At 38.2% G+C, this 20,697-nt stretch overlaps 1 protein-coding gene across 4 annotated transcripts in view; it reads right to left on the reverse strand.

Moving 5' to 3' along the window:
* LOC18432072 (zinc finger FYVE domain protein) overlaps positions 1–20,063 on the reverse strand; it is a 45,143-nt gene extending 25,080 nt beyond the window's left edge. For all 4 annotated transcript variants that reach the window (XR_016056394.1, XR_016056395.1, XM_011624243.3 and 1 more), the window contains exons 1-9: positions 18,783–20,063; positions 16,872–17,016; positions 15,715–15,978; positions 14,640–14,807; positions 14,304–14,519; positions 13,824–13,918; positions 13,116–13,290; positions 12,261–12,679; positions 178–301 (exon numbers count right to left, since the gene is read on the reverse strand). Coding sequence is in view for 2 of the 4 variants with exons in the window: in XM_011624243.3 (XP_011622545.1) it covers positions 178–301; positions 12,261–12,679; positions 13,116–13,290; positions 13,824–13,918; positions 14,304–14,519; positions 14,640–14,807; positions 15,715–15,978; positions 16,872–17,016; positions 18,783–19,723 (2,547 nt within the window). In the remaining 2 variants the exon portion in view is untranslated. The remainder of the gene's footprint in view (positions 1–177; positions 302–12,260; positions 12,680–13,115; positions 13,291–13,823; positions 13,919–14,303; positions 14,520–14,639; positions 14,808–15,714; positions 15,979–16,871; positions 17,017–18,782) is intronic.
* Positions 20,064–20,697: the final 634 nt, after the last annotated feature.

The raw sequence follows: 20,697 nt of genomic DNA on the forward strand, positions 1-20,697 counted from the left end.
AAACACTACCACGTATCCTCATTTTCTTTTTGCTTTCTTCTAGCAAGTTGTGCATGAGAAGTTCTAAGGAATGAGCATCAGGAAGCAAGATATAAAACTGAATAGATTCCAATAAGATTTTCCAGCATCCACAGATAAGCAATATAAAAATGAAAACACTAAGCATTAAGAGCATACCGATGCCTTTCTAAAGGCACCATCAACCCATTCAACAAGTTCCAGAGCAGCTTTATCTTCTGGAGGTAAGGAGAACCTATGTACCGCTTCTTCGCCAATGTCATATTTTGCTCTTTGCATGCAGCTGTACCAAATAAATAGAAGACATTAACATGCAAGATGAAGCTAGCGAAGACAGCATTTCAATAAACTTCTAGTTACACATAATGAAATGTAATACATGTGATGAGATACAATAAATGCATATAAGCAAAATATCATCTTTACTATCTGTTAAATATTATCACCATGGAACTACCTCGTATGTCCACTCACCAAAATTGGAATAGGAATTTCTATACCACCTTTGCAGTCAACAAAGAGAACCTTCCATTCTCTTGTGCATTGACTTATCATGAAGCCATAAAATCTAGTTCATGGGAAACTAAGGGTTCAAATTTTGATAACCTGGCAAGCTACCTATTTCCACATACTCAAGGCATAACACCCACCATTTGCTCACTCGTTTCTAATAATTGTATAATCAATGAGGTGCTGTACCATCTCCCACCCCTCTTACAAGATTTTGTAACTATCAACTAGTGTAGAAATGGTACATGTCATACTACATTGCAAGATCCACAGAAGCCCAGAGGGGTATGGATATAGATGCAAATAGAGAGCAAGCAAGATACGGGCTCTTCATTTCCAACATTCAGGGCATGGAAATGGATACAAGTATACTATCTGAGACATCAATAAAACTATTATTTTATTTCATAACACACACATGCACAAGTATTAGAACATATATGGTAACAAATATGGTATATATAGAATAGAATATTGTTGGGATCTTGTGGCCTTTAAAGGACGTTTGCTCATATATTAATCCATGTTAAAACTCATGTTATCAAGAATAAAAGAAATAAATATGCTCCAATTTAAGTGGGAGTGCTGATTGGTCAATGTGGGACCAATGGGGCATGAGTACGGTCTACACCTAGGGCTGATTAAGTCACAAACCTTAGCCATTAAGCTCCAGAGGTGTGAGGCCTGATGCACTGACCGAGGAATATTTGAGTAATCCTGTGTTGAGGTCAGAGTAAATCCCAATGGTAGGTTGAGCAAACAGAAATACATTGATGGAGGGAAAAATTATACTTATTTTTAATTTCTATTCAATTTTGAAGGATGTATATTTTGATTTTAGTTTTAGGGCTTAGTTCTAGGGTTTTTTTATTTTCTAGGAATTTTAGGGATTTTTTAGATATTTAAATTAAAGTTAGGGAGTTTAGTTTCAAGTTATATTTTAGTTAGGACCTTTTGGTCAAAAGTTAAAATTATATGGACAAATAATGTCCAAAACAATATGTTTTCAATATAAATAAGGGCATGAATGGGCTGGAGAGTCATTCATGTATGCCTCTTTAAGAAAAGAAAGACTTTGTCTTGTAAAAGAAACCTAAGGCTTGAGACCTAGGTGGGAGAAAACCTTAAGGTTTCTCCAAAATTACTTGTGTTTGGCATGTTTATTGCTGATTTTCTATGTTTCTTCAAGTTCTTCTACATCAAGTGGCATCAGAGCCCACGATCCACACAAAATGTTACTGTAGAGTACGGAAGTTCCTGTAACATTACTAAAAAGTACTGTAGCATTACGCACTTTATTACTGTAGCACCACTTTTTTTGGTACCCTAGGTCAACAAAAAAGGAGGGAAATTATAGTAGGGTCTAGGGTTTACTGATTTTGGCCAAAAACAACCTAGATCTTGCTGATTTCAGCCACTTTTATTGATTATTTGCCTAGGGTATGTGATTTCGGTGAACTCATGGCAGCGAGAAGGGGCCGTAGAAGGGGTATTTTTGTGGACCCGCTCCGTGATCCTAGAGATGAGAGAATTGAGGAACTTGAAAAACAAGTTCAAAAGCTAACACAACAATTCGCAACCCTCAATAATGGGCAAGACGGTGATCTTTCAGCCCAAGCGGATCTTGAGTGCAAGCCTTTTCACTTTCGCACTCCGCGTGTGGTGTCGAGTGATGAGTATAGTGATAGAAGACCTAGATGTAGGGAACATCACTCTAGGGTTTTTGATTTGAAGAATGATATTTTTTATTTTGACATAGATTGCATGGAAAATCAACAAGTTGTTGATTGGAATTCACCACCACTCTTCAACATATACTCAGATCAAGAATAAAATTTCTTAGGAGATCCGATCTATGATAAGGATCAAGATGATGGTGAAGATATTTTGGAAGAGGGGGAAGAATATAGAGAGAAGGATGGAGGAGGACTGATCAAAATAATGCCCTTTGAAGATCTTATCAATATTGAAGAGGTGGAGCATTCAACTTTACGGCATCGGAATCAGAGTAGCGCAGTGGAAATGTGGTCGTCTCAACCGCAAATTATGGCCTTGATTTTAGAAAGTGATCAAATAGATGTTGAGAAATCCTCTAAAGGCCAGAAAATTATGTTCGGAGTATCTTACATGATTTCTAATGGAAGTTCACGAATACTTGAATTTGATAAATTTGCATGGATTCCTCAATATGCATATCAGGACCCATTTCTTGATGAATTTTTTTAACCTCGAGTAATATTTGAACCGACAAAGAAAACGAAGGTTAAAGAAGGTGGTTTTGATGTTGAAGTCATCTTAGCATAATTCAAAACTTGAGGACGAGTTTTCTCCAACAAGGGGAGAATGATGGAGGGAAAATTTATACTAGTTTTTAATTTCTATTCAATTTTGAAGGATGTATAGAGGAATTGGAAGGCAAGGGTCAAATCCTCAAGACACCACCCTCAAATGCAAAAATGATAGCCGCATTGGAGAAGCAATTTTGGGGTCCCCATTGTTTGAGGATATTTTGTCTCAAATAAAATGTCACCAGACTCGAGGAATGACGATGTCCAGCCAAATAAATTCCCAGCACGATAACTGCAGGGAAATCGAAGGAACCCTTGGAAATTGCTACAGTGGGCAAAAAGCAATCTCATAATAAATCAAAAATGAAAATTCCCTTTAACATGATGAAAGGAAGCTCCCTGCCAAAAATGAGAAAGATCCAAGCCCGATCATGCCCAAATCTCCAATTGGACGCTCCAGAAAGAAGTAGGGTCCAATTTGTATCAAAGGATAAAGAAATCATAATCTGACCATGGGATCCCTAATTCAAGGCACCCTGACTGAGGCTACCCTCCAAAAACAAGGCCAATCAAATACTAGATAACCAAAATATGGTGCGATGCAACTGAACCGTCCATCTCACGACATTGATCCAAGGCCAAAATAAAAAAACTCCTACAGATATAAAAATTTAAATGGCCCAAGAACTTTATGGATTAAAGGTATTAAGTATTAACATAACAAAGCTACGGTCCAAATTTGTGCCCAATCTGATATCAGATAAGAGAGATATAGCTTCTCGAATGCCTTGAACCGCATGCAGGGTCCATCTAAATCGTTCCAACTTTACAAAAGGAACCCAAAAAATAAGTGGCCAATAAGCTTCAAATTTTATGGGAGGAAGGCAATAATGAGGAAAGCCTTTGGTAGAAATTTCGGCCAATTTTGATGTCCAAAAGTGCCTTTTTTGGCATCATCTTTACTTCACCACAGGGAGACCACAGAGAAAAGAAAAACATACCATACTGCCTCTGTAGTTCATCCTCTTCATGAGAATTACAGCAACCAGAAATTTTTGGCAAAAATCTGGGGGCCATATCTCATGATTCTTGTAGCCAAAAGAGCCCAAATTTCGGTATGTTGCTCCTTTTTACATGGGATTTCCATCCATGTATGGATCAGTGGGTTTCTCCACTCGGATCAAGGTCGAATCGAAGCAAAACGATGGAGGTTCGCAACAAGTGATCTGTATCAATCCTCCCCATGACCTCTGCTCACTCTAGGAGTGATACCTCGCAAACCCTACAGCGATTCGAGCCAAAATTTTGCAGGGAGCTTCGTAACTTAGAGACAAAAGCATCCATACATAGCAATCCACGATCAAAATCAATCGGCTTATCGTCAAATAGCGGCTAAATTTGAGTGTAATGACAAAGTGTAGAAATGGGTATCGATTTTTATCAGAAATGGAAAACCAAAACTCAAAATGAATGAAAATTGGCGAATCATTGATGGTTTTTGCTCAAATTTGTTGAAAAATGATCATGGTCAATTGCTCCAGATTTTATGAAAGAAATTGGGCCAAAATAGTGGAAACAGGTCCAATTTGATGGGTTTTGGTAGCGGATGAAGAAGGAGCCTCCTCAATGACAAATCATTGAAAATTCCAAAGTTTAGGCATCCTTTTTGGTCATTTTCAGCCTTAGCCCGAATTTACTTTTAATAATCCATCCCATTTTCAAGCCAGGCTTTGATTTTCCACCCACCAACTTTTAATATTCCACCCATATTTTCCCATGTCTATAAAAGCCAACTTAAACTTCATTTTTAGAGGTTGGGAATCAAGCTCCAATCTAGAGAGAGAAACCCTTGCTTAGAGAGAGAAAACTTAAATTTCCCAAAGCGCCCCTACCTCCATTTCATAATTCCCAAATTACCCCTCAACATTATCAAAATACCCTAGGAAATTAGAAAATCCCCAAAATTCCCATAGAACCTAGGGCATCAAAATTACCCAAAAACCTCAAGCATCCAAAGGGAGAACCGAAGAAGGAATCAGCTCAGCTCCGACACTTTTTGGATCGCCTGATGACTAGTCGAGTACTCAACTACATCTGCCAGTAAACCGTTAAGGTTCAATGTGCAGTCAGTATCATAGCCGGAAATTCGACTCAGGTTGGATGAACTCGACCACTTTTCGGATCACCTGGTTCTAGCGTCGAGTCGCACTTTCCTTCTCGCTTAAAACAAGCAAGGCAGGGCGAAATTCCCCACAAGGAAACGTGTCAAACACTCGACCGGGTCTCCCAGTAGACCGTTAAGGGTGAGTGGGCGTCCCCCGGCATTCATATAAGCCAAGTGGTCTAAGAGGGTCAGCTGCACCAACCCTGATGAACCCACACTTCTAAATACGCTCCACGCCCCCTTGTATTAATTGAACCGATTTTTGCTTCTTTCGTGTGCAAGTCTCTAGTTGTTGCCTTTCCTTTGGAGTCGATAAAGAACCCAAGCGCACACACCACACGCACAATAACAGGTGTGCGCTGAGAAACACGAACACCCATGTGCATACACTAAGAGAGAGGACCTCCGCACCTGAAACTAGTGCATATTTCTAGGTGATTTAACTTATCCTTTGGAGATTCACAGCACCCTTGTAGTCCATCTACCTATTGGCTAACTTTGATAGGGTAATCAGAGCCCATGCAAGTGAAATAATGGCTCATATTTCCGGTTTGCTTAGTAAGAGAACATAGAAGGCGAACATGGCTGACATAAATTGAGTGCCTAGCCATAAGTTGACGCGATATCCTGAGGCAATGCCCACTCGTTCAAGGTTTCCAGTATTTTTTTTAAGAGAATCATGTTTGTTTTTGGAAGAGATTAGAAAATTTCTTTTCACAATATTCAGCTTAAAATAATTGTTTTTGTGATCTAAATTAAATAAGGATCTATGTGATGTGGAATAATGTTCGTATGCCCACGTAGGACTATCATGCAACTATAAACAATGTTTTGTCCTCTATACAACTTTAATTTTTAAAATTCTTGCATATGGCATGATTTGATCACATGTGGGCCATGCACATGCAACATCATCATTAGGGAAAACACATGGGCCATGATGTTCCCATGTGATTCAGATCCGTTCTATGGGAATTGGGGAATATGATATCTTTGGAGGAATCTTTTCTTTTCAAGATTCTTAAAAGATCCAAAAGATGTTTTGCTTTCTTATTGAAAAAGAACTTACTGTTTTGAGAAAGATTAAAGACTTTGGAAAAGATTAGATTTCAATTAACTGTTGGACACCTAGCACGAATCCCATTCAGACTACGATTGGAAGGAGTGTGGGACAAAGGCAACTCGGGATAACAGTATGATGTCATTCTACTGTTCTAATGACTGATCTAAAGAATAGAAGGCAAAGACAGAATGCGCCTCTCAGCCCATAGATCTCCCATTTGAAGGCAAAAGTGAACTCCTCTAGAACCCTAGCCCAAAACCTATATAAAGGCCTCGAACTAACTCCCACAAGTAATAGGGGTAGCCCGACTAGACCCGGGACCCGACGGGCATACCCAACCTCGGGTCCGGGTGGGTGTCCAAATTTTGGACCCAAATACTATTTGGGTCCAACCAGACCCGACCCGTACCCATAGTTATAGGGTATATGATGGCAATCATGTGTCTTTAGGCACATGCTAGGTATTCATATTGTCACAATATTGGCAACATTTACAATTTATTGGCAAAAAAAAAAAAGAAGCTCATAGAAATAAGGTATATGATGATAAAAAAAAAAAGGGCAAAAAAAAATAAAATAAGGTATATGATGGCAATCATGCGTCTTTAGGCACATGCTAGGTATGCATATTGTCACAATATTGGCAACATTTACAATTTATTGACAAAAAAAAAAAAAGAAGCTCATAGAAATAAGGTATATGATGATAAAAAAAAAAGGGCAAAAAAAAATAAAATAAGCTCATAGTCATAGGGTGGCAATGGATCCGACCAAACCCGAGACCCGACAGGTAGACCCAGGACCCGATGGGTAGACCTGGAACCCGACGGGTCCGGATACGGGTCCAAATTTTGAACCCGAATACTATTCGGGTTTGAGTCCAAGTCCAACCGGACGCGATACCCGACCCGTTGCCTCCCCCAACAAGCAACCAAGTTCTATTCGTCCATCACGTGAAGGTCTCTCCCTTCTAAAAATCACAAGGAGTACAAGAGGAAAAAAAGGAAAGAAAAATTGAGAAAGAACACTAGGGTTTAAGAATATGCATCAGAGAGGAGAAAGGGAGACCCAAAATCTGTGAGAGAACCCCTAGAGGTTAGGGCCTAGTTTGCTTCCCGTTTGCAGCCGATTTTTGCTTCCCCAAAAGAGAGTCGAAGAAGGCATCTTTGTTTGGTGTGCCATTGATTTGAGAAGATCCAAGTGGGTTATACAAAGTCCTAAAAGGTTCTCTGGGACAATTCTATGATGAGATCCTAAAGGGATTTGTGTGGCTAGCCAATGCACAGGGGTAGACCTAAGTATTTGGATGGGAGTGTCTCAGTCCTGCAGCCAAGTCGCGCCTCAAAAATACCAAAGGGATTGCTGGGTAATGATGACACCCATCAGTTTCGATTTGGGTATATTAACTTTCATACCTGTTGCTGCCTTGAAGCACCTAAGAAAGAGCAAAAGACAATCAATTTCCTCAATGGATGCATCGCAGAAGACAAGGTTGTCATCGGCGTAATAGAGATGACTGATGTCATGGCCATTTCTAGAGTACTTCAAACCACCTAAAATGCCTCTATGAAGAAGTCTAGACTAGGATCTGCTAAATATCCGAACATGTTTGGGTGTATTTGCAACAGAATTCATACAGCTACAATTCAGAAATGACCATATGGTCCTGAACATTGGAAGCCAAGATAATGGCTTCCCAATGGTTTGATAATTTGGGTGGGAGCACTTTCAAAAGGGCATCCTAAGCTTGCACATAAAATTTCATGTTTGGAGTTGATTTTGAAGTGTGTTCCATAAGTTTGCCACCAGCTATAGTACCAATGAATAGTACCTTCAGAGTTAACTTTTCAAAAATTTGACCAAATGGTGTCCGTTTGATCCCAAACTTGGAGGATCTAAAAAGGTGATTAAAGCTTATTGTCCAAATTCCATAGAATTTGGATGTCATTTGCTCACACGAGCTACGAGGCTGACAAACCGAAGTGCTGTGTCTGCAGCAGCCTATCAAAATGGAATTCACGTCGAGCTTAAAAAGGAGAGACAATGAAGACTTCCAATCAGAAAGAAATTTTTTAGGCAGGTAGGGCCATGCCTTGGGAATCTACAATTAAAATTTCATGAAATTTGGCCATGGATAGGGGCCCAAAGTAGATTAAATTCAGCATACTCTCAGTTTCAAACTGCAAACCGCAGAATGTGAAGAAAAAGTTGGCCATGAACTTTTTTAGGTGATTAGGACTCCTATCAAGATCATCATCATTATCAGAGCCTCATCCCAACTTTTTGGGGTCAGCTGGATTTCAATCAAGATGGTATTTGTTATATAGATAGTTAAAAGCCTTGGGAATTTACAGCTAAAATTTCAAGTAATTTGGAAAAAAGTGATCGGGGTTTGTTTTAAAATGACCTAGAGCCATTGGAGAATATTGTTGAAGTTTGTTTGATCGAATTTGATCAAGACTAAACCCTAGACTGACGAAATTTGGGTAAATAAGAGGAAATTTTTCCTTTCGACTCCAATTCGATTCTTCCAAAATATAGAAAGATTTCAAACTTGAACAGTTTTTTGGAACAAACTTGATCTTCAGAGATTTTATATATAAGGCATGGTCTTTTATGAAATTAATAGTATTTCGTTTGTTTTTTAATGACAAATCAAGTTTGGACATGATATGATCCAGAAACTTGCTGAAGAAGAGCAATTTTACAAGTAAAGTTTCTGATTTTAAGACTTTTTGACCCTCAAATCATGGGATTATGTGGCAATAAGAAATGCAATCTCGAAAAGATTACATTAGAAGTTGAAGACTCTAGAAGCAGAAGATTTCAAGCAGGAGAGTTTCCAAAATTGGAGATCTTCATTCCTTTCTCATCAAGTATCAGAACTCTATATAAAGCGATGCCTTGAGCATGATCGTGAACAAACCGAACCCGAACCTCAAGCCCTAAACTTTCTAATTCAGAGCTAAGGTTTGCAAAAGCTTCCTTGACATAGTGATCTTCATAATTTCCAGAAAGATAAAGATAATCGAAACAAAACTTCAAAGACATGTATGTATGCGTGTTACGATAAACTCCAGTGTCTTTATGCGTGTACTTCTTTCTTTGAGTTTTTATATGTCTATGTAATCATATATCAAAGATGTTCTTTCTTTCTATAAAAGTTTGACGTTAATGAAACAAGTTGTTCATGAACACTCAGAACTATTCCCAAATCCATTTTAATAAAAATATTGATTTCTTATGCAATCTTGATTAAATTAGTTTGTCTTTTGATTGGAGCCATATTTCTTTTAAATATTTATTTAGTACACTTTTAAGAAAAACAGGCCACAATCTGGAAAAGGAAGGGCGAGAGATATTTGCCTTTTCTGGGGCCTCTGGAGAGCGGGGGAACCAAATGACAAGGATGGAGAAAGAGGTTGACGAGATGAACACAGCCATCTTACTTTCTCAATTTCTCTTCAAATCCCATCTGTTGGAGGACTTTATCTCAAATGGACCTGTCTCCAAATCCCATCTGTTGAGGACAAGCCCAGGGCTTTCAGAGATATGTTTGGAATGGATGGCTTTGTGACAACTAGAGCTCCATCAAGAATCTACAGATTTTTTACAAAGCCACTTTGGTTGGAAAAGATGACATTGTCAAGGGTTTCCCAAAGTCTTGAGGCTGGGGCTATGGAAAAGAGTTTGTAAGAGGATTTAAAGAGGTTGATGGATCAGAAATCCTGGATTTGTTATGCACCTTCGATTATCGGGATTAGGCAATAAAGGCAGCATTCATTCCCACTTTGAACTTTGGTTTGACGGTGAAAATCATTGAAAGAGGTAATAATATATGGGGCCATGTTGTCCCAGAATTTGTTGAATATGACCACTAGGAACCCATCCGATCCGACTCTAGGACCCTGTCCTGACCTATGTTAGAGATTGTCTAAAGGATCTCATTCTCTGAGAATGGCCTTTCGAGCCAGAGGGCGTAAGTGCTTGGTAACCTAAATGTTTGGTAACCTCGAGAAGGTTATGTCAGTCATAGGAGGGAAGGGGATGGTAGTAGATGAGAAAAGGGTATTCCGGTGGCAATTCCGCTATGATCCTCCAAGCTTTGGCTACCCACTTAGATGTGGGTAATGAGGATTGTGTCTACCCCTGCAATTTGCAATTTTGTGGAAGAAAGCTGTGGTCCAACCTCCCACTTCGAGTCGTTTGATTCTGAACTGCTGTTGCTAGAAGGTTTCTTCTTGTTTGATAACAGAGAACTAGCTGGCTTTGACTTCCTGTCTCCTAGTATGTTCAGTCTGGGTGGGTTCTAATTTTTTCTAGGAGGTCTAGATTGTCAATTTCATGGAGAAGGGATTCCTTATCAATTTTATAATTTCCTGGTAGGTTGCTGCTCCATTGTTTCAAGACAGCTTTGAGCAGCTATAGTTTTCTTTAGAGCCTAAAACCAACCCAACCATAGGTTGAGAAAGAGAACCACTAGGGGTGGACCAATGATTAAAAATTGGGTTTTCGCAACCAGAAAACTTCAAAATGAAAGGGTTTTGGGCCTGATTTGGTAGGCAAAATGTCAAGGAGAATGGTTTTGTGGTCCGAGGTGAGGGTTTGGCTAAGGTGCAGGAGGGGGTTCCAGGAAATGGTCATACCATTCAGTGGAGGCTAGAAATCTGTCTAGTTTGGTGAGGGTTCGGTCGAAAGAGTGGTTGGACCAAGTGAAATATGAAGCATTGAGGGGGTTATCAGTGAGGTAGTTTTTTGAAAATGAAATTGGAGACACCAACCATGGAGGCGTAAATATGACCATTTTTGTTGGAGTCATGAGAGCATCCAGGGACATTGGACTTATCCCGAATGATAAAAGAGGTACAATAGTGGTTGCAGTCCTATCTGACTCCCTCCATGAGGAATACTGAACTATGATCTGTTGGGGCCATAGACCGATGTAAGTTTGCCGACTATTAGTAATTATAGAAAGTACGATAGAAGCTGAAAAAGAACTAATGAAAGAAAACTCCCTAATAGCACCCAACACTCCCCAAGGCATGCAATGTTTTCCACTGGGGGGGCATTCTTCTCCATACTTGAGGAATAAGTGGAAGGGTGGCAATTTGAGACTTGATTTCAAGAATAGCTAGAACCAAAGGGAATTGCTTGATAGAGTAACTTAAGAGAGCACTCTTTTTCCATGAATCCCTATGCCTCTATTATTCCAAATAATCATTTTTATGGCTAGTTTGAGGTTGAGGATGACGAGACTTGGAGCTCTAGGACCTTCTGGGGATCTGGGATTCAGGGTGAAGACCTACAAGGCTCAAAGGGATCCCTTTGTTGTAGTTGATGTTTGAAAATAAGTTGATGAGTTCTCTCATTCCTCTACATTTTACTCGTGGGACAGTCCTGGCATTTTCTCAGAAAATATCCCCTGATGTCTGTTGCTGGTTCATCATGAAGGAAGCTTATGGCTAGAAGGATATATCGCCTATGTGTGGCCAGCCTCTGATGATACATTCCGGCTATTAGTTGTCCACCTCACTAACAGATTGATGCCTGTATCTGGCTTCCTCAGTTGAGGCAGTGTGGCTGGCAGGGAGAGGAGGGGTTTTCCGTGATAAAAGAAGGTTTAGAGGTACTGGGTTAAGTGGAGGTCTTTTTTTTTCACCATGGGGTGTGGGAATGGAATTAAGGGTTGCGATGACGAGAGAGGAGCGGAGCAGAAAGGGGGAATGACGCAAGGATTCAGTGTGGGGTTTGGCATTTGAATGGTGGGTGGTATGGGTGGGAAGTGGTTATTACATACTGAATTTAGACATATATTATATAATCAATTTAGATATTATATATATATATATAACACTTGAACAGCACATTATGTATTTAATTTTAGATATACAACGTTAAGATATATCATAGTATCATGCAGTTTACGTATTTATTGACATTACATTTTGTATCTATTTTTAGTTCTAATATACAAAAACAATAAGAGTATTTAATATCAGTATTGGTACAGTATCAAGTTGCTCCTGCTCCATTAATCTTCAAAATAATGGAAACAAGAAGAGTAGGATATACCACAAATTACCAATGATTAAAAAGAATTGAAAGCATAACTTCATAATTTTATTTTTTTTTTAAACTTATACTTTGTAAGGCATAATTTCGCAAGTGTTCTTTTTTAAAAAAAAAAACTTATACTTTGTGAGTGTTGTCTACTCACACATTAAGCAACTTAGAAGGAGCAGCACGAAGAATTGCCAATGCTTCTTTCCAGCTCCAATGGCGTTCGGATAAGGGTAGAAGACGCTGCAAAATGGACAAGCGCCACTCCCAATCTTCAATGAACTGTACCGCAGATGAAATTCTCCACTCCATCGCCTGCTTTCCAGATGCTATTGTGGCATTGCTCCATGAATTAGGATCTATTTCAAGTCCATTTGACGGTAAATTATGGCGCAAGATATCAAGTATTAATCCAATAAATGACACCACTGTTCTAGTTTCCCCATCAAAAACAGGCTGTTCCCAAGTAGGAGTACGAGGCAGTTCGGAACGGCCAACTAAAGAAATGTACTGTGTTAGGTTAGCCGAGAGGTCATCCATATGCAGCAGGGAGATGATGACGCTCACCATACATATCTGCATTGCCAAAAACAGAGTGAATTTTCAGGGGTCTATTTTCCAGTTGAAGAGAAATTCCAGAAGAACCTCAATCAAATATTGTGAAACACCTCATGATATACCATTGAACATATTAAAGAACAGGGCAGTGAGGAAGAACAACTTCATATAAACACGATAGATAGCAAAACCAACAAAGCCATATAGTATTAGATGGAAAGAAAGAAAACAATAGCAGCACGTATCAAATAGAGAGAACACTGCACATATATCCTAGCAAACACAAGACAGGAAAAGGATAGAGAGAAGATGTTACACAGAGAAAAACTGACATGCATAAACCAAACAAATATGTGACGCCTATACGCAAAACCAATAGAAAAAGGCACTATCTAGTAAAAAGGTCAATTTTATGGGAAGTTGTGAAGTTAAAGTGTCTCAAGACATCATTTACCTTACGGGGTATATTGTTGATAGCCTCTAAATGATCTTGCAAATCCTTTAAATACCAAATAGCGAGATTGTCGTACTTTTCATCCTTGTCAATCATACATCTTTCCAGAGCTCCCAAAGCAAGAACAGCAGATTGTAAAGCAAATCGCATGTGTACAAGCTCAAGGTCCTGTATCCTACCAAAGCTCAATGCATGGCAACAGGTATCAGCAAGAATACATAATACCAAAAAATAAGTTACAGTAGTAAGTTACAGTTTTCTGCAGTAAATAGGAAATGAATCACCAGCTGTAAGCACAAGGCCTTGATTACTACCATAGCACTATATGAAGAAAAGAGAGATAAGTATAAGAATGAAGGAAAATATCAAGAAACAGTAAATAGCAAGTGACCCACAATAACCAAAATTGTCAACCACACATATTCATGTCATGGACAAGCCAAATTCCAAGAGAAGCATAAACTAAATGGAGATATCAATGAATCACACGTTGACAATTAACTAGCAGGTATTCAATAGTGATCCAATAGCTAAATCCACTCGTGTATGTGTGTATCCATGTATATATCTGTGTGTCGAGTTTTTTTTTCTTGCTCTGTTTTTTTTTGACATTGTTGCTCAAAATCAAGTATTAGGGACTTTCAATTGTAGAAACCTTTCCTTAAAGATGACAAATTAACAAAGTTTTCTATAAACTATCTTACGCACCTTTTCCAGGCTGCACTCGTAGATGCAATGGGTTGCATGCTGATAAGTTCAATTGCATCTTGAAACTTTATGGTTGGTACTGTATCAAACAAAACCTAAAAAAAAATGGCATGTCAATCACAAGGTTAATTACACTGAAACAGACCAGAGTCTAAAAACTTGATTTAAAAAAAATAAAAAATAGAAAATAAAAATAAAAAACATTAACTCAAGCAAGCAATGAGAATAGACACAACATACAGAAAAAATATGATCATAGTTTTCAATGAAATTCTATGTTGTACAAGATATACTTATCAAAAAGCTACCAAACCACCCTCCACTAAATTATTTGACAAAACCATATTAAACAGCTTGTAAATTATTTCACAAAACCAGATTAAACAGCTGTAATCAAGATATTACATGGCCAAAACTTACAATATAAATTACTCCAGTCCTACATTTTCTTGGTAAACTATCAAAAGTCAATGTACTCACTCTTAAGGGTGTCTGCACAGCAAGTCGTTCTAGCACAAAATTTGCAACAAAAGGATCCATATGCATATCTTCAGCTCCATCACCCATCAGTTCTTTTCCAGATAACCGTAAAGATGTTTTTGAATTCCATGGTCGGCCCGAATTGACACACTCCGCAAAAAAAGCAAGGTCCAGGCGATAGCATAAAATGTTGCATAGATGCTCCACACAAGATATCTATCATCCATATAATCAAATGAAAACACAAAACACAAAATGGAATCCACATGTACGTTTGAAGCAAGAAAACATCCCCAAATGTTTATGGTACGGTTAAATAAAAATTAGAAATGCGACCTCTTCTGATTGCTTTCTATACAATGAAGACTCTCCCAACCTCAGCATCTGAGATTTGCTTGTCCACAATAGCACCATTAATTTTCTTCGAGCAGCTGTCTTACCAGGTAAGAGATCCCAACCCATGACAGCTACCAGAGGTTGAAGTAGGGGAAAGAGCACAAGAACCTGCCGCAAAGATTATACTATTGACCATAAGAAATAACCAAGGACCAAGACTGGTTAAGTCTGCCAGGGTTTCTAAAATCACCATTAGGATGGTATATTCTAGAACAACCCGATATGTATATGTGCGTGTAGAACTGGACTTTATGGGTCCGCTGGCCTTTGATACAATATAGGCCAGACGGCCCAGATTTATCAGTCTGGATGGGCCACATTCACCAAGAGTTGCGGGGGAATTTGCGTCCTTCTTTTTAGCGTATGACATTTCAAGTAATTTTTTTCATATCCATCGTGCTTTGGCAAACCTCTCCACAAAATTTCAAGTGAGAATCATGAATAAAAAGTATTGAAAATGAACCATGACAATACACGCTGGCCATTGGGTATGATAGGATTAAATCTGAGCCGTCCAGCCTATACTATTCTACAGGCTTGATGGCTCACACACATATTCTCTCTCTCTCTCTCTCTCTCTCTCTCTCTCTCTCTCTCTCACACACACACACACACACAATTAGGTGGTCTCACCCCTCAAAGAAATGATTAAAAGGGATTTTCTTATTTGAAATTTTTAAATCATCTTTAATTGAACTTGTGAACAGTTAAGGGGAAAATGCTTTCGAAGTCTTAAAACCCTAGATCTATCATCCTTCAAATGAATGGCCCAAAGTTAGTCTTTGAGGGGAATTGATTTAACCATTTTTTTGGCTCCAAATCAACTTCTCTTATTATGGATTGATCAGGTCGGAGAATTTTCAGATCAAAAAAGTCTCCCTATGTTTTTGGGGGCTAAACCATGTTTTGTAGGTGGTCAGACAAACCACCTAATATGTGCCTTCTACATGTGTGTGTGTGTGTCTATTAGGTACTCAAGCATGCAGTTTGATAACAATCACCAATCATGACATACATTGGCAGCATATCGCAGTTCTTCCCTCTTCAAAGATGATAGAGCAGCATCCATTATGGTTTCAAGAACATGAACTCCAGTTACGCGGGCATAGTGGTACATATCTTGCTTGCAGGATCTAATTACCATACTCTGGACAGAGTCTTCAGTGCAACTTAAAGCATCAAAGTACTTTTGAAGCTTTTGAAGTGGTGGAGGGGCCAAGTCAGCATTTGAAAGTCTGTACAGCTCAATTTCTTTAGAAAGCAAATCATCTTGAATGGCCTGGAAAAGGAAAAACACAAAGTATGAATGCATTCAAAATCAAGAAATATATGCTCTTCTCAACTGAAGTTTTAGCAACAATCTGTGCTAATTTTTCTGAAGATACATCAATCTACCGATCTGATTAACCAAACAAAGTTTGCTTTGATCATTATATATTGAACAGAGGCACAAGACTTTGTAACAGTTGGACAATAGTAAAAAGTCATAGCAAAACATGTAGCTAGTTGTACTAAAACAAATTTAGTGTGATTTCCCCTTGACAATGAAATATATTGATATGAAGAGGAAGATATTTACTAGTTATATCATCCGCAATCGCCTAAAGCTCAAGATGGTCCTCGAACCAATCATATACTTTATTGAGATAGGTAAACCAAAGACACTCCCCCTCCGAGAACTGTATATGAAAATTTCGTTTCGTACAGCTCAAGCGTCATGCATGCTGAATTCAATTGTAGTACAGGTTTTAAGGAGTGTGCAATGCGATTTTTTAGCATGGTATGCATTATATGATTATTCCATGTAATTTATCGCGATAAGATCTATTCATGATTATTCTTCTCAAAGTTCAAACCTGTTACCATAAAACTTCGAAAAGAGAATCCAGCTGCTAACACCATCAAACTGTTTATTCACGAAATAACAAGTGTTTGCCTGTTGAATAGGTCTTTCCTCAGGATACTTAACTCTCTGTGTTTCAAAAATTGAAAGCTGCTTTGAGTATTCTGACACAACAGATTTGTAAGGAAAATTTGTCCAGGTTAAAGATCAAGAAAAAATTTACCAAAATTCTACCAAAAGGAACATCACTAACTAATGCTGATCACAACTATCTGCTTTTTTGTCATAAACAACTTCTAGAACTATAGTTATGGCAAGTTTTATTCTACCTGAATCATTTGTACAAGCTGCAAACAATTAGATGATAATGTTTCTCCATAGATCTTCAGCATTTTTTCGCGCACTGAGAACCAAGTTTCTCCATAGCCATTTTCAAAGGATGCAAACTTTTCGATGCAATCTTGCAAAACCATTCTGTGAGGGACACCATACGAAAAAGGCTACAATAAGGAATAAATTAACATCAATAATATTGAGCATTTCAAAAGTCTTCCCTTTTTTATAAACAAACAAAACTCTCATTGAGGGTTTTACAGAAAAAGTCAAGGTCGATACATCCCAAATGATGGAAGACCTGGACTACAGAAAATAATAAATGCAAAACCGCAAGAACTTCATCAAAATACCAAGATTAAGGCCAATCAGAGAAAAGTAATTTAATTAGAGCATTCACGATTCTCAAAGGTAAGCTGAAAAGGAGAGGCAAAACATATCTTACTTATGAAGCACGAGCAGTAAACTGGAATGCCTTTCGGTGACCAAGTTCACGGTCTACTCTATGAGTTAATGGCAACAAATGCTAAAGTGAGGACTACAAGATGTGTGTGCACATTTGGAGTGCAAATATATGCATATATAGTATAAGCATTTAAGGCACCTTGAAACCTGGGTTCCAGTCCAGTGCCTAGGTGCCCAGACCCCCCTTGACAGCCCGGGCACCGCTTGGCATTTTTACAACCTTGACCCCTAGATGCCATTTCTTAGGTCATTCACATTGAAATTTGAGGTTCTAACCAAATTCTGTTGGGCTTCTAGAATAGAAGCTTGCAAAGCATATACTAACGATCTCATCAAATTGACAAAAATAAGGGACTTCTTAAGGGTTTTTCTAGATGGCAACATGTCCTTATCATAGGGAATTTCAAAAATAATTTGGAATTGCTAACTAAAAGGTGTGATTAATTTGTCTCGTAGTTCATAAAAAGGCAAAGGGATATTTCTTGATAAAGTTAGAACTTTGGAAGGATGCTCTCGAATCAAAATGTTTTAAAATTAGTCAGACTGAGACAAAATATACGGGGATACAAGTTTAGTAACAATAGAAGTAGAAACTAGGAATTAGTCAATATTGATGGCCAAGAAGTATATAATAGAGATTATTTTTGATATCTTAGGTTGATAATCCATGAGAATAGAGAGATCGAAGAAGATGTCCCTCATAGAATTAGAGTTGAGTGGACTAAGTACAGATGTGCTTGCGATGTCTTACGTGGCAGTCCCATACCAATGAACCTAAAGGGGAAATTCTATAGGACAGATGTAAGACCATTCATGCTTTATTAGATAATAGGCAGGCAAAAAAAAAACATTGATAGAGTAAGTGTAGCTGAGATGATGAGGATGTTGAGATTGATAAGTGGTAAGACATTAAACACTAGATTTCAAAATAAATGTATCCAAGGAAATTTAAGGGGTGGCTCCAATAGGCAATAAGCTTAGGTGGTCCGGCTATATGCAACATCTACCTGGAACAGCACCCATGAGCGATTTGGTCAATGGAATGCTCTAAAAGGGCAAGAAGAATGCCCAAAAAGACATGGATAGAAATAGTGAGAAGAGATATAATGACTTATGGCCTGACTTGGCAATTGACAGTGCCAAATGACCGAACATGATTCGAGCTAAGCCCAAATAGTTGGGATAAGGCTCGGGTGATGATGAGGATGATGATTCTAAATTGTGAACTAGTGACATCATGAAGCCATTGTCCCTTCATCAAAAAGTTAATCCTGAATGAAATTAATTACTTTTGGATTTTCCTGAGCCAATTAGCATGTATGATTTCTTTCTCATAGGCCGGGGTACAAGTGAAGCCATGAAAGTCTTGCTTGCAGAAAACAACACCACCTTGAAAAACTATAAATGTAGAAAGGGAGAAAATAAAAACATGTGAACCTGACCTGTATTCTGACACTGATAACCCGTACTCCAAATGCAAAAATCGGAGGCGAGAAAGAATGAAATTTTCGTCAATGTCACTATCCTTCACCTCTTTCTTCAACAACTCCAAATGCACACTCTGAAATTCTCTCTGAATCATAGACCCCAACAAAAACTGATCCAAACCATCAAAATCATTATCGTCACCAACAACGTTATCAGTTCTCTCTGATAATTCTCCTCTATGTAAACTCAATGCCAATTTAGACTCATAACCGTCCAAATAATGCATCTGTTTCCAAATATTGAGACACAAGGAATCTAGAAGATCTGCTTGATCACAAATAACTCTCCTCAAACACTTCAATTCCCCATCTGTAAATGAAAAGTTTAAATCCTTGAGCCCATTTTCAAAAACTACCTCTCTCTTTAACCTCTGAAACCCTAGATTGAAGAGCTTATCTAAAAGGGCAGCCACATCAACCATGAATCCGGTAGGTTCACTCAAATTCGATTCACTTCCTTGAAACTCAGCAAGATCCTCGGGCCTTGACTCATAGCTTTCATAGATAGAAATATCCTGGCCACCTATGCTGTCCAAGTCTATGAACTTCCCATAACTCTCAGAGACCTCAGAGCTGATCATCTGTAAAATGAGTAAAAACTCTGCCTTCAACTTCAACAATTCAGGATCGACCTTTGATTTTGAAGATAAATAGGAGCCATATTCGATCAGCTCGAGAGCTGATAGCCAGGCGAAATGAGGAGGTGAGTTGACACTTTTCGACCATAGAACACCCTTGAACCTTCCACCTTCTGCAACTACAGCTCTGAGAATCGCTACAGCAAGGTCTGAATCCCTGTTCCTGAGGCTTAGCAATGAAGCCCTAAATGTCTCGAATTGGGCCAAGAAGAGGTAGTTTACAGATACTCGTGACAAGAGCTGGACCTCTTTCTCCATTTTTGCAGAGGAAGGGAAGCTTTATGTTACAGTCGAAAATGAAGATCTTCTTCATTAAAGGGGACTGCCATGCCTGAAGAAGCTAGAGAAAATTCGATGTAAAATTTGAAGAAGATGACTGTCGGGATACGAGAAAACAGACCAGATTTTAGAGAGAAAAAACGAGGGAACAGTTTCAGGGTTAGAGAGAGAGAGAGAGAGAGAGAGAGAGGGAGGAAAATTTGCCAAAAATGGCCTCTTATTGAAATAGATAAGTAGAGGTAAATGAAGAAGAGAAAACGAAAAGTGAAGAAAGTAACAACAATGACCTTACAATCCTCACAAATACCAAAAATAGCCCCTGATTCTTGGGAGTTGTCATGCTCTATGATCAATAGAATTATGGAAAAGTATGTAATGAGAATATTTATCTTTAATACAAGGTGGTGATCATTGGATGTGAAATTGAGTATATATATTTATTGCATTGATCAAGCTCAAAGTTTAAAATATAAATTTTTAAATTTTGTGGCACATCCAAGCTATCAGATTTTATATCGGATGATTATAAATAATTGTGACTTTTTTGTATAAAAGGTAAATTGTTTCATTGTATACAATCCCTATAATTGTTTATGGGATCACAATTGTCATCACCGTTCAACTAATAATGACTACTTCGCCAGAGCGCTTGGAGAAAGTTTTCAGTTTATTTATCCATAGTATATTATTTAAATAGAAAAAGTTTATATAAATGTGAGGCTACAAACAATCAAATAGGGTGCACCTCAAAAATTTCATTGAGAGGTTGTTTTGATGCTTAGATATCATATCCTCGAATTGATACATGTACAAGAAAAAAAATGGATTTAAAGTTTTGAAAAATATCACATTTGTATCTTGTAGTGTATTTTTGGAACATTAGTTTCCAAGATTTTCAAGTTTTCATAGATTTGCTTGATATACAATATTTTTAAAGTTTTAATTTTTTTTAT

This window comes from Amborella trichopoda, chromosome 5, assembly GCF_054954075.1.
Source record: "Amborella trichopoda isolate Santa Cruz 75 chromosome 5, AtrichopodaSantaCruz75HAP2 v2.0, whole genome shotgun sequence".
Classification (NCBI taxonomy): Eukaryota; Viridiplantae; Streptophyta; class Magnoliopsida; order Amborellales; family Amborellaceae; genus Amborella; species Amborella trichopoda.